Genomic DNA, 15,531 nt, shown 5'->3' with positions numbered 1-15,531 from the left:
GTACTTATTAACACTGAATGTAAGATGTTGGTGTTAGCCTTTGTTTGTAAGCTAACACTATGCTGCTAACACTAGCCCGCTAACACAAGCCTGCTAACGTTAGCCTGCTAGCATTAGCACATATCAATCACATTGCAGATAGACAAATAAAATACAATTAATGCTATATTGCTATATATATATTTTACTTGGTCTTGCTGGTCATGATAATCCTGCCCAAGCCCCTGACGTAAGTAATTCGTGGTTTGAGACCAGCAAAAAGTTGGTGCTGCTCTGGAACCAGATTTTCTGGCCTAGAGCTGGTTCTTTAGCGGTCGAAACCCAAAGAACTGGTTCGAGAAGAGGCACCAGCTCAAAACCAGCCCTCTAACTGCCTTATTGGAAAAGAGGTATGGCACTCTCTCTTGCACTCCCTTTTCAAGCCAATTTAAATGAAAACAAAAAACTCCTTTGCACACACATACTTCACCTTCATGCCAAATCTCAGCCGTCTGGGGCAAAAACTGTGGCCACTTGAGGGTGGGGAATTTTTTATGGACTGATTGACAGATCAACCTACAGAGCTGCTGGTCACTGTTAATAAAAACATCTGCTCTCAAACTCTCCGTTAATAGACACTAGAGCGAAGTCACATAACTCAATGTGGACGATGCAACTGGCAAACTGGCACATCGACACATCAGACAGTGAGCGACGACACTCCACTTTCATGACTAAAAATAAATGTTTCAATATGATCCACTTCTGTAAGTAACACTTATAGACTCTATAGACATAGATTGAAGTCGTTCAGGGAAGCAATGATGGAATATGAAATTAAATCTGTCAAGAAATATGTCAAGCTCTACAGGCACTGTTCCAGTTTTCCTCCTTTCATATACACCTTTTTTCCTTCTGGACAGAAAATTCTGGACGGAAACCAAAAGCAAAGCATTAAGCAGATATTTTTCTCGGAATCAAAGTGTAATCTAAATTAGTTCTCATTATGTGACTTGTCCTTCACTCATTTATAAATCAAAGATATTTCCCCCCGGGAAAAGTTTTGTGTAGTGACAGCATGTAGTACACATTAAACAGACAGTTGAAAACTTTGTATTAAATATCAAAAACAAAATTAACAAGGCTTGTAAATATTCATAGGAAAGCAGGCAGAGGTGTCACATGAGCCTTCACTTACTGTTGGTTTTGAGGCGGGCTGGCTCACTGTTGCGGCTTCCTGCCTGGTTGATAGCCTTGACAAAGAAGATATAACGGGTGCCACTCTGCAAGCCGTGCACCGTGTAGTGGTTCTGCTTGATGTTCGGTACGATCATCCAGCTGTCTGCAGAATTGTACAAACCTGGCACAGACACACACAGACACACACAGATAGCATGAGAAACCAAGTTCTGTTGATGTTTTCAGGGTAAGTCCTGCTGAGAGTCCTTTTTCAGTGATGTTCAAAAGAGAACAAAAAACAACAACAATTCATCCAAAAAAATCTGACCCCAGCAAAATGTTATTTTTTTGCTCCAAACATCAAGTGAATCATCACACAGTAAGAAGCTCAGAGACCATACAGCCCATGGTGTTATGCAACATTTATGTGTACATACTGATCCACCCCATTACCTTTCCATCAGGTTTATCATGGCGTGCTCCCCCGAGGCGATATTGTGCGTTCACTAAGCTGAATCTATAACCCATTAAGAGCAAGGCACTTCCACAGTATGACAAAATGTCTGCAGCGAGCGCCTCGGGGCAAACGAGTGTGATACCTTTAATGTTCAAATGTATGGAAACATAAGCAGTACCAACATGACCCCAGTTGGTGGGCGCTTTGATTTGCTGCGCCTTGCAGAGGGGGGTTAGTAATGGCTGGGTTAGCGCTGCAGTCACCTGTTTCTAAACACAGTCTTTTCAGTCTCTCAGCTGCAGCCGACTGTGAAGGATAAAAAGGAAATCTCGGCTCAGGGCCGAGGAGGGGCTCGTCTACAATGGGGCGCTTTTTTTGGCCTTAAATCTTGTGTGTAAAAACAGGGATGAATTTATACACCGACGCTACTCCTACTTTCACTTTACCTTAGTGCCATTATCAGCCCATTAAATCGTCGTTATTTGAGCGATATTATTTGTTTATTTAATAATCTATTTTATTTTGGGACTGGACTGCTACCAATACAGAAACATTTTCCTGTACACTAGTGTTAGCTTAGCTGTTTCAACACATCATGTACATGTAATTGTATGTTTCCATTTATTGTGCAACCAGTGAAATAAGAGTCACTTTAGGTGCATCATGTAAGTTTCCTGCTCTCTAGCAGCCTGGTGCTTCTTAACGGACTGAATTTTTATTTTTCGGAGAAGTCTGAAAGCAGTTCAAAGCCCATGTTGTTTGCCTTAAAGGGCTAGCGTTAGCTTTGTCTTTTGCTGTTCTCTGATTTGTGTTGGCTGGTGAGACTGCGTTATCGTGAGCCTCCGACTGCTGGACTCGACTCACGTTACCACAGCCATAAGACCTGGAGGTTTGCATTGAAGCATCCATGTTTCTTTCCTTCCCTTAGTCGTTGTCTGCTTAATCATAGTTTAACTCAAATGTTATTTGTGGAAATATATAAATATATACAGTACAGGCCAAAAGTTTGGACACACCTTCTCATTCAATGCATTTCCTTTATTTTCATGACTATTTACATTGTAGATTCATCAAAACTATTATGTATGTATCTATTATGTATATTATGTACTTAACAAAAAAGTGTGAAAGTGTGAAATAACTGAAAACATGTCTTATATTCTAGTAAGCAAAGGGTGGTTATTTTGAGGAATCTAAAATACAAGACATGTTTTCAGTTATTTCACACTTTTTTGTTAAGTACATAATTCCATATGTGTTCATTCATAGTTTTGATGCCTTCAGTGAGAATCTACAATGTAAATAGTCATGAAAATAAAGAAAATGCATTGAATGAGAAGGTGTGTGTCCAAACTTTTGGCCTGTACTGTATATATATATATATATATATATATATATATATACATAGATATAGATATAGATATAGATATATAGATAGATATTAATCATTGCAGTTCCAAGTTTGTTACAATTATGAACAGCCGTAAAGCAGTGTGATGCATGTTAAAAGTCCCAGTAATGTTAAACTGGATATCAGCACAGGAATGCCTCCTGCTCATCAAATTACTTGGTTGAAATAACTGTTGTATAACAGTTGTTAAGAGCCTCATACATATGGGCAACATGCCCGCTCCCCCATTCGGTATTTGCAGAAGATCTTCATCTGCATATTAAATGGCCGCTCACTGTGTCTTTAGGTTTCCCTTTCAGTCAAGTTAGGTTTAGGTGTCGAAATGGTTAGATTAAGGAAAGACAAAAAAAAAAAGCTGTGTGTTTTCAGGTTGTTTGTTTTAACGCTGAAACACAGAACTTTCAACACAAAAAGAGAGGTGTGCATGTAAGATGGCAATGTAGGCGGCTGTTTATTTGATTCAGATATTGCTAAACATGACAAAAGAAAATGACAGTTGCTATTGCACTTGTGCCTCTAGAAGATGTGTGAAAAAACAAACATGGTGTGAAATTTGCCACTGCCAGTGCTCTGGCTGTGGTTTTGTGAGAGGGGACAGGTTTAGACTACAGCACATCTCCAACCACAGTGAATGTGCTAGTTTATGTAACACAGATGAATATGAATGAGTTATAATTCCACTGATAACTTCAGTATGATCACCATTATGTGCCAACAGAAATGATGTTTTCTGATTAAATATTGACCGGCTGCCTCAATGGTTCATTCACCTTCCTACAAAATTCTGAACACATTCAAATACTCCCTTTCCAAAACAAACAAAGCATCTTGTTCAGTAGCACTACAGCTGATGTTAATGTTTATAGAAATGAAGGTAGAAAAACAATCCTTTTCATTGTCTCATCTTTGCTCCCCCCTGCAGATTTGCAGAGGAATAAAAATCCTGAAAGGGAGAGAGAGCTCTCAGGGCCATGCCTGCCGTGTCCCTTCTGGTGAGGATGCCTTGTGAATTATTGAACAAGATGGCAACAGCATGCATAAGTAATAGCCGAGAGTCTGCTTGTAAATATAAATACTTCACAGGACGCAAATAAGGCCTTTAAAAGTGAGGTGGCTTTAAGAATGAATGAGAGGAGGGGACTGTAAAAGTTAGAGTGAAGGCTGCGAATTCACATATCTCGAGCTTTTCTCAGACAATGAAAACACTGTGGAGGGCTTTCATCTTCCTTTAAGATGAGAGAGAAAGGAAAAGTAGGGGAGTTTAAGAGAAGCTTCTTCATAGCATGCATGAACATGATACATTTTGTATCCTGAGATGGCCACCAGAATTATCTGCATTTTTTTCAGTCTGTTCTTACAAATATATATCACACTGCCAACAATAAAATCCTTACAAAAAGCAAGTGCGTTGTTCTACCAGGACAGCTGTCCCTTGTTGTGGAAATTATGCCTCCCACCTGTCATTTCAGCCGCTTCCTGTAAAAATTAGGCAGGCTACGATGTTCTGTGAGCTTTCGAAAAGAGATACAGGGGAAGGACGAGGGAGAAGGACTTCACGCTGCTTTCCATTTTTAAAGCTTTTGATCTCCATAGCACCTCTCCCTTTTTTGTAAAATCAAATTAGGTCAGCACACAGAAATACTGCTATTGCTACTTTAACCACTGAAAAGGGGCTTTCTGACACTAACCGAGTGCTGCTGCCTCGGAGAGAATTGCGACTTCAAAGTGTCGTGGAGCGGTAACTGAATGTGCCATTGTGAAAAAAGAGAAAGAAAAAGGAAACGGGGGAAATAGATCGGCTTGTGTCTTGCATCCAGACATCAAGTGTGAGTGTGTGTGTGTACGTACAGTATGTGTGTGTGTCTGTTTGTGTCAGGTGGATAGATGAGAGGGGAACAGAAACACAAAGTATCCTGGGACCGGAGGAGGGCTCGTCTTTGATGATGCAATATAGTGACTTTTTGTGTGTGTGTGTGTGTGGGAGCCTGCATCAGTTTGTTGCATGTGTGTAGAAGTGCTTCATTTCTTCTGGAGGAACAGACTGTGTGTGTGAGCAGCTGTGCATCAATAAAAGCAATACAATGCATCACCTGCATCCATCTCTTTTTGCCTCAACATAACTTTCATAAGCTTGCTGTAGTCTCGGGGTAGTTTCCTGCAAAGACTGAGCCCTCATCAACATTTCATCACACTCTACTACAAAGATTGATCCTGCTGATGCTCTGAAAGATGCCCTGTAGAGATATAGACATTTTTTTTTTACCTATCTCTGGGCTTTCCTAATGCCCACTGCAATGCTGCTTTTCACCTGTGATAACCATAATAATACTTCACTGCAGGCCAGTGTCTGAGAATATGCATGATACACAAATTAAACCAGCAGATAGAGGTATTGTTAGCGTGCTTAACGTGCAGACCTCCTAAAGATATACAAATTGGCACTAGAAAGTGTTGAAGTCCTGCAGAGGTGGGAGCAGAGGTATTATATGGACTTCTATTAGTCCAGACGGATACAGCTGAGCGATGCAGGAAAAACTGATGCGTATGGAACTAGTGAGGCTATTTGGCTGCGAAACCTTGTTCGTTTATAGGGTAATAGTTATCAATATGACAGCCGTGGACCATGAGGAGCGGCATTAAAAGAAACAAAGTGGCTATAGAGCCAACAATGGTGCTGTGGATGTAAAGTGGGAAGACTTTTCACTGGAGGCCATGATGAAAAGACTGTTACATCAGTCTCTTGTTTTCCCATGCAAAACAGCATTTCCTCTTAAGGTAGTCAAGTTATTTAAAATGCAGTTAATTCATTTGGAGTGATCCCACCGACCCATCCTCCCTAATGTAATGCTTTTAGTGATTCAAAACAATGGGATTTTGGGAAATACTCTTATTTGCCTTTTAACAGTACCAATAGTGTGTGTATGCCCAATAAGAAGCAAAGAGATGGTTAGCTTAGCTTAGCATAAAGACTGGAAGGTAGGGGATACAGCTAGCCTCAGTCTGATCAACGTAGAGCTGAGTCAATATAGTCACTAGAATCTGTTTAAGGTGAGAAATAAGCAATGCAGATGCAACATCTTGATTCATATTTTATCAGAGCTACTCGGCTCTGATTGGTGGTTTTTCTTCAGCCTTAGTTTCTTGCAAATACAGTCAGGAGGACTAGGTACAAGATCCATGATGATCCATCTAATGTACTACTGTCAGAATACAGTCACAGTTTAATCAAATATGACAAGATTCTAATTTTAAAAAAAGTCACTAACTGTAGCTTTAATTGTTAAAGTAGCTTAATTTTTAATGCAAACATAGCAGAAAAGGCTTTTACGCTTTTCTCAATTTTATATAATCTAAAACATATAAAAATATCTAAAACAAGATATCAAAGACATGCCCTTGGACATTTAACTATTGTCGGGATTAATCGGCAGATTAGTTGTTAATGAAAATAATCATTAGTTGCAGCACTGGTCCAAAAAAACAAAATTCACCTGCCAGAAAGTCTAAAGATCAATAATTAACATGTTATATCTTGTTTGTTTAAGACAAACAAAAAAAGACTGTTGACTATTGCTTGGCTGGGTGGGTGAGCTAACTGTAAACAACTGGAGATTTTAAATGCCAAAGTATTCCATTATAATGACGATACTTTGAATGAATATAAACTAAGGCCATTAAAGGGCGAAAGCGTCTCCTCAAAAGATCAATTCCAGCCTTGAATTAAATCACTATCAGCAAAAAGCAACATTTCATTTACGGCCATCATTATATTTTAGTGTTGCGTTATTGATGAAACGATTAGGATGTAGCACTTAGTGTGTTTGCATCAGCGTCACTGTCTGACATAAAAGAAGAACATCAAGAGAGCGTGATTCAGCACTGAAGGTTCAAAAGAGATCACATGCGATTCTGTTTCTAGATCATTTAATCAGCAGCTACAGTCAGCTTTTCTGATTCAATTTTGCTCTCGCTGTCTTTATCCCTGACATCTTTTTTTGATCTTCATCACAGGAATCAACATCATGAAATAAAAGTCACCTGACTATGTTATGTTTGAGCCTGTGGGGATGCCAGTTGGCAGACAACACACTTGTGTTCCACAGGTGGCAGCTATTACAGGGCATACATCTTCACTTACAGTCATGTTTGCCTTCTGACATTGCTTACTTTTCTCCATGGTATTTGGTTTCAGTTGCTCATTCTATTTTCTGCCGCTGTGCTTGGATGATCCCACTGAGGTAGGGCTCACAAGACCCTTCTCCTCATGGGAGAGCCAAGGCTGAGGATGATGCCAGGAAAAAAAAAAAGAGAGAAAAAGGATGGCGCTGAAGTGGGAGCATTTAGCCACTTGGAAAGTTTGAGAAAAATGCTACGGTAAAAACTCAAGTGGCGTGGCAGGCTAAATGGGTTTCTCTCTTTCTCAGTTTCTCCTGTGAATCTCTGAGGACTCGATGGCAGCACACCGCTGAATATCTGAGTCACTCAGTCTATCACAGCTGAAATGAATCCTGATGTTTCAAATGGCTGGGGCACTTGAGTTGCATGGTTAGATGGAGAAATGTCAGGCTACACAGAGAGGAGGAGAGAAGAGGAGATGAAAGGATCAAAGAGTGGAGAGGCACAGGTGTGTGTGTGTGTGTGTGTGTGCACATGCATGGTTATGTACATTATTCACAAGTGGTATTTCTCACCTCCCCTATGTAACCATTATCCTCTCCTGTTCTAACGTCCCTCTGCTCCTCTACAGTGCTCTTTCTTTTCCTTCATTATATACATTATGAGACAATCAGCTGTTATACTGATTAGCTAATGGTGGCCCATTTGGGTAAATTCTCTCCAGGAATAGAAGAACCTGGAAAAAAAGTATGACTGCATCGGTCATTTCAGTGTTATGTATCGTAACACCATAGCCTCAACAGTAGGCAAAATATCGTCACATTTTGCAGGATTGTGCAGCTATAATATGCCCAAATGTCATCTAAATTTATCTACATTTGCACATAAATATAAATCATTTAGGGATAACATGCAAAATATGTGAAATAGGATACAGGAAATCTCAATATTTGAGATGTTAAAAGGAGCATTGTCTGCAATTTTTGCATAAAAAAAATAAAATTTAAACATTAATTGATTATCAAAATAGTTTTCTGTCGAGTGACTTTTCAATTAGTTGAGTAATCGGTACAGCTGTACTTCATATTTTCAAAGAGTGATGCAAAAAATCTATTTAGGCACATTATTTGTTATCAGGCTGGTGCCTTTGACTTTAACGAAGGATCTTTGAATATGATCTTAGTCCTTCTGCTCTTGAGTTATTATGAGCATTAACATTAAGAGCTGCATAGACAGCCACGTGGTGATATTAGATCTGGAAACTAATTACTTACTCTTAATAACAGCATTATAATTGCAGCTCTACTAATTACATCTTTAACAAGAGAAGGTCTTAATAAAAAACCTTTACCATGGCAATGCCAGAGCAGGATTACTGAGGCACAGACAATTTAGGAAACTTTGACTCTACTGGTAGAGCCAAAAAGCTTGCAAAATAAAATCTTGATATCTCTACAACCCCTGAGACAAAGACGAGCATTGGTATACGGAGAAATGGAAGAGGTCAAAAGAGGGCAGCAGTGTTTTTACATCCTCATCTCTTGTTTCTGTCGACATTTCACTCAGCTTAAAGAAAAACCAGATACTAAATAGTGAATCTATTTGAAGCGTCCCCTCGTGATGTGTACTGTATGTCCTATTTTTATAACAAGAAGTCTTGATAACTCAGCTCTATCCCTCTATAAATACAAGCACGAGGACAACAAAGACCGAAGCTGGACAGAAAATCTAGGTTATGCAAGAGTTTTTATAAAATATTGAACATATGAAAATAAGACTGAGCAAAACTAAAAGTATTGTGGTACTCCAGTTTATTTGTCTCCTTGTTAACTGCTGAGAGGTCAGTGCAGATGGTGTTTTCCTTTGGGCTTGTACATCAGTGTGTGTGTCTAAGTGTGTGTGTTGGTGTGTGTTGGTGCAGATATGTATCTCTGCATGATAATGGCCGGGGACTCTTCACAATCATAACTTTATTTATAAAGCAGCTTTAAAAAGAGAATTTATAAAGTGCTTGGAGAGAAAAAGCAGGATACTTAAGACAAAATTTGTTGTCAATAAATACAAGTAAAGATGTAAAAAGCAATATAAAGATGATAAAAGCACTGAAAAGATGACATCACATAAAAGCAAGTCTATAAAAATGGCTTTTAAGAAGTGATATAAAGAAATCGGTGATTCTGCAAGCTGTATCGCTTCAGGCAGCTTCCAAAGCTGTGGCGCCCTGATGACAAAAATACAACCACCCTTTAGATTCAAGTCCCGACTTTCTGGACCCGAGGCTCTTTTTGTGCACTGGCTCATATGGGGTCAACCTTTCTGCAATATAGTTTGGGGCCAGATGGGTGACCAGTAAAATCAATTCTCAAGTAACAGGGAGCAAATGGAGCGAGTTCAGAATTGGGGTGACGTTGCGTTGAAGGATAGAGAGCGACCTCTGGTTGATGCAAGGACAGAGTTACTCTCACAACATCTTATACTGAATGCTACTAAAAAAAACTCTCTGGCTCTACATACATAACATAAATCATAAATCACAACATACACATCTACATTACATAAATGAGCTAAGATTAGCAGTGGTGGAAAAAGTATTAAGATCCATTACTGAATCAAAATGTACTTAAAGTACTAAAAGTAAAAGTACCCATTTTGCAGAATGGCACCACTCAGATTGTTGTTTATATTCTAAATATATTATATATCATTGCATATTATGTAAGCAGTGTTTTAATTTTGTAGGGCTCATTTTAACTACTTAATATACTTTATGAGGTTTCATTTAAAATAATTTTTAATTACTTTAAATTGATCATGTTTTTAATGTTAAATCTCAACCTGAAATGTAACTAAAGATAAAAAGTAGAATATTTGCCTCAAAATGTAGTGGAGTAGAAGTATGAAGTAACATGAAATGGAAATCCTCAAGTAAAATTCAAAATTGTGATACTTAGTTACATTCCACCGCTGAAAATGAGTCACTGTCGGCTATTGGTAATACCAGAACAAGTGAAGCGGCAGCAACGAATCCCCTGAGTACGACTCTGTTTTATTATTCAACTTTTCATTTGTAAGTGTAAGATTGTCGTTTCTTCTTTCATAAGTTTGACAGTCTCACTTTAAAAGCTTCTTTAAATTTGACAGCGTTTGATAAAAAACACTTTTGATGATTAAAACACTGTTGATGCCGGGGAGATTCATTGATCTCTAACCTTTGAAGTTACCATGCAGGTATTTTGCTCTAATGATACAGCGGGAGCTTTCAGAGTGCAGTTAGAATAATATATTATCAGTGTTGGCGACTGCATGGCTACTGGGTGGGAGAGCTAAATAGTCTGTTTGATACCTCCTTAATAAATCACTTCAAAAACAAATCCAATATTGCAGCCAATTTCCCAATTTCTTGACCAAATTAAACCTTTAAGGTATTTAAACAAAGGTCAGCAAAGTGTTTGATCCCTCTTGGCCAAACCTTGATTGAAAAATCCTTTTTAAATCCCCTGGCTATTATTGAAACACAAATGAACATGAAATTCCTCCGAGGCTCGGATAATGAGTGCATGTGATCGACACTACTGATCTCATTTTCTTTAAGACCTTATGTGTGTATATGTGAGTGTGTGTGTGTGTGCACAAGACTCACTGATAAAATTCGTCTGGCCGGTGTAGATGGTGTACTGCAGCTCGTAGGAGGTGACGCTGAACTCGTCCTCTGACGTCCAGTGAACAGTGATGGTGTCATGAGAGGCGGTGCACAGCTCGTCTCTTATGGATGGAGGGTTTGGAGCTACATGTGAAAGAAACAACAACATGAATTACTGTATAGCACAAACACCATTTTGGCTTAATATACAAGTTATTGTAGTAGAGGGATAACGAGATAATCACATCATTAAATATAATGAAATTAGCTACCATATGTTATATAGAAATAAAAAAATATTGATTTTTTTTAATTATACATTTTATTGTATTTATACAATAAATAAATGAATAAATAAATAAATAAATAAATAAATAAATATGTTTTTAAATATTAACACAATTATTCGACTAAATACTACAAATAAATAATATAAAATAAGAAAATTTACATAAAAAATACATCTTTAAATTCAGCCAATAACAAGTTACTGTCATATAGAGTAGTAATATAAGATAATACAATATAATATAATATGATATGATATGATATGATATGATATGATATGATATAATATAATATAATATAATATAATATAGATTAGAGGTTAAAGTTATAGTTTATGGCCACCCAGTTTGACTGCTCATTAACGCAGTATCTAATCAGCCAATCACATGACAGGAACTCAATACATTTAGACATGTAGATATGGTGAAGACGACCTGCTGAATTTCAAAGCGAGCATCAGAATGAGGAAGAAAGGTGATTCAAGTGACTTTAAACGTGGCGTGTTTGTTGGTGCCAGGCGGACTGGTCTGAGTATCTCACAAACTGCTGATCTACTGGGAATTTACGCACAGCCATCTCTAGGGTTTATAGAAAAAAATGCCTTGTTGATGCCAGAGGTCAGAGGAGAATGGCCAGATTGGTTGGAGATGATAGAAAGGCAACAGTAACTCAAATAACCACTCATTACAACCAAGGTCTGCAGAAGACCATCTCTAAACGCACAACACGTCCAACCTTGAAGCAGCTGGGCTACAGCAGCAGAAGACCACATCGGCCACTTAATTAGGTACACCTTGCTAGCTAATAAAGTGGCCGTTGAGTGTATGTTTATAAAGGTAAACACTGTAGGTGTCAACAGTACAGCAGAAAGACGCAGCTCTTACCTGTTAGGTAATCTAGTCCCTCCAGAATCTTCTTCTCTCTGGAAAAGTCCAGGGCAAAGTTGTCAAACGCCTCATTCAGGTTGACGTCAGGGATAAGTACCTGGGAGGAGGCAGTCGCCATGGCAACCCTGTGGAACGGTCAGGACACGGGAGCGAAAGAAAGGAAATGTCACGAGAGCGATAGAGAGGTAAAGGAGCAGAGGAGGACCGAGAAGTCAGAGGACAAGAGGGAAGGGGAGGAGCAGGGAAAGATGTAAGATGATGAAGAGGTGAACAAATGTGAGGAGGAGAGGTGAGGGAAGGGTGGTGACAGGAGCGGTAGCAGTAGTAGAGAAAAGGATGAAAGAGAGAGTGAGGGACGGAGGGAGGGAGAAATAAAAAAGGGAGAGAACATAAAATTTTAAACATACAGAAATGTTCATAGAATCAAGAGTCTGCAACCTGCCCCAACATAAACAGCCACTAACTGTACGTTAACTCAGAATGCCATCAAAACACTGACACACTGACTCTGAGCAGCTCAGGGGAAACTTGTGTCTACTTCTGCTTTGAGCATCAGTGAGCTGTCTGTGGCAGGAGCCAGCCTGAGCCACAGTGCTGGCAAGGTTACAGTGCAGAGCACAGACCAGCGCTAGTCCTTCAGACTTTTGTTTCTCACTGAAGAGAAACCGCCTGGTCAATAAAGCGCCCAAGCGGCTGCTGAAAAAAAAAAAAAAAGCAGAATAAAAAGATGCTACACTAGCTGCAGGTTTTGTACAGACTTTAGTCCGTGCAGGGGAAAGTCTGTGGTGGGAAGAAGGGATGAAAGTATTACAGACGTAGGCAGGTGGAAAAAGTAACCGCAGACCTGGCCACTTAAAGGATAGATGATTTCTAACAGAGGCCTGGCATTGATCGCAGGAGCTTAAGAGGTTTGATATAATGCTGAATTCAGCAGCAGCTAAGATTAGATTTCATAGAAGGAAAATGGGCACACTCAATGGAGGGCAGGGGTTTTATATCTTATAAATAAAATAAAAAAAAGTATGTATGGTGAAATTAATTTAAAATAGTTTTATTTTGTGTCCTGCAACAGGATAACACGGCTTCATAGAGAAGGAGATAAAAAAAACTTTATACAGATATAGATCCATATAATACACATTTAATGAATTAAATGTGAAGTGCACTGTAATAAATGATTCTGTAGTCATTTCATTTTACTTAATATATTTGATAAAATGTATTAAATATAAATGCATCCTTGATTTTGAGGCAGTTGTTTAAGTAACTTTAATACAAAAATGTTTGAGATAGAATCTACTTATTTTGATCACATTACATATAATCTTTATGTGTATGTAATTCTAAATCAAGAGACTTTTGAATGAATCCAACACAATAGAATAAGTTAGTTTTTAATTGACAGGCACTTCCTGTGAAGTTGTTATTAACTCAACTTGTAACTTAGTTAGATTTAATTAATAATATTGCATGCAATCTTTTATTGAGTAGCTATTGTTTATCTTCTTTATCTTTTTTACAGTGTGAGACAAGTCTTTGCTGCAGCAGTTGAGTTCAAATGACATGTTACACTGTTCATAAAAAATACATTTCTCTCTCCTGTTGATGTACAGGACCTGACCATCTGACCAGTGATGCATAATATTAAAAAACACAAACTACAATATTACCTTTGTGTGTTTGAACATATGTCTGTGTGTCTGTATGCAACATCGCCCACCTTTCTGCTACATTTCGGGCGGTCTGGAGGAAGCGGGCGTGGTCGTTCTCCTTCAGGCTCTGCTCAGCTTGTGTGATGAGGGCACTGGAGCGCTCTAGACACTGGCGACAATTTGCAATCTGCTGCGCCAACTTACGCAGTTTCATCACCTGGAACAAACACAAACACAGTCCATGTTGCCATGTTGCGACACAGCGATTTATATTCATTGCTCAATCAGAGCTGTTTTGGTAATTAGACTGTTCACTTGTTTCTCTTGGTCTCTCGGTATGAGGCATTCATCATTGTGACAGTCACTAATCCACAAATATGTTCAACACTTCCAGAAAATATAATTAAGCTTTGTTGCCAAATTGCTCTAAAACACAGACTGAAAGTCAGTTCAAGTTACCAAACTGCTGACTGTCAATATAGTTTTACTGCAACACTAAAACAAACCCAAAACCAGCAGGAATCTTGGCGAGATATTGAATGCTTTGGACACTGATCAAATATTTTCTTGTCGGTGGAATCTTTGAATTATATGCAATTAATTAAGCTTAATTTAACTGATGAAAGGATAAATCTGCATCAGATTGTCATTTTACATTCAGCCTTGCCAAAAATGTAACTCCAACTCCAAAAAAACTTCTCATAAATCCGCCTTTTCTACCACCTTGTGACTGACGGCTGTCATACACTTGACAATAAACCTCCAAGTAGAAGAATGCTTCCTGACACAGTAATGCAGATACGTGCAGAGACAGACAGGAAAACACAGAGACAGGAAGAAACCAGGAATGCAGCAGAGAGGACACAGTCCTGGTTATCAGGTCAGAGTTGGAGCGAGGCCACTGGCTCTTTATTCTAACACTGACCTCACGAATGTGTTGTGTAATATGAGGGCAGAGGTGAAAGGCATAATGCATTGTTATCTGATGTTATAACAGTCAGAGGGAGAGATGCAGGATGCTAACATGCATGTGTCTGTGTTTGTTTATTCATGAGCACGACTGAAAAAAAGATTAGCAAAATGGATAAGAACTACTATAGATTTACTGCCTTCACCAGCCAAACCACAGATACATTGCTTCTGCCTTGTAAACACGCATTTATCTCCATAAACTTGGTATGCATGTTTAGATTTAGCAGCGCAGCCAGCTGGAGGAATTTCATGCCCTGAAAACCATGCAAGAAAAAGATGATTTTTGGCCACAAACGCCTATATTCACTTGCTTCATCTTCATCAAAAACAACCCTGCTGTGCACATCAAGAGTCAGGTCAGGGTTCAGACTAAACACAAACACACACAGGGTTCTGTGAGGTTTTTTGTTTGGCTGTAATTTGTCAATGGCTGTACTATAATATAATTTCCAATTGAGCATGAGGAAGTCATTCTATGCTCTTCGGAAATAAAACTAATCAATTTATCTTCATTACGGCTCATATCCTGATTCCTCAAATGAACTCACAGCAGGAAATAACAGAGGCTGAGCCTCAAGACTGTCAACGAAAGGTGAGCTGTAGAATTAAATACCAGCTTTAGTATGGGGAGCCTCTCAGCAGTGATGATTAAATGAAACCTCGGTGAACTTTTAAATGGCAAACGGTTAAGTTGCCTCATTGTCTGAAAAAGCCTACTTTCAGTAACAACTTCAATCTCTAAACACTAAAATATAACAAAAAAGAGCAGGAACATTTAAATATGTTGAGTGCCCTTAAAGGATTAGTCATTTATATTTTCAGCAACACATTTTTTGCTTTCAGGGCTTGAATTATGCAAATAGGAATTCAGAAAAAAACACACTGGGTAGCAATCGGTTAAGAGCTTGTCATCAAAAGCTCTCAAAGAATCAAAACAGTGTCTACTGAGC

The 15,531-nt window shown here is 38.7% G+C and overlaps 1 protein-coding gene across 3 annotated transcripts in view; it reads right to left on the bottom strand.

Annotated features, from left to right (window-relative positions):
* Positions 1-15,531, bottom strand: part of mid2 (midline 2) — a 185,084-nt gene that overhangs the window by 24,845 nt on the left and 144,708 nt on the right. For all 3 annotated transcript variants that reach the window (XM_059345636.1, XM_059345635.1, XM_059345637.1), the window contains 4 exons: positions 13,678-13,826; positions 11,955-12,082; positions 10,783-10,926; positions 1,178-1,339 (listed from right to left, as the gene is read on the bottom strand). In XM_059345636.1, coding sequence (XP_059201619.1) covers positions 1,178-1,339; positions 10,783-10,926; positions 11,955-12,082; positions 13,678-13,826 — 583 coding nt within the window. The remainder of the gene's footprint in view (positions 1-1,177; positions 1,340-10,782; positions 10,927-11,954; positions 12,083-13,677; positions 13,827-15,531) is intronic.

Source organism: Centropristis striata, chromosome 12 (assembly GCF_030273125.1).
Source record: "Centropristis striata isolate RG_2023a ecotype Rhode Island chromosome 12, C.striata_1.0, whole genome shotgun sequence".
In the NCBI taxonomy this organism is placed as follows: Eukaryota; Metazoa; Chordata; class Actinopteri; order Perciformes; family Serranidae; genus Centropristis; species Centropristis striata.
The sequence above is the reverse complement of the archived record's forward strand: the minus strand, read 5'-3'. Positions and strand labels throughout refer to the sequence as shown.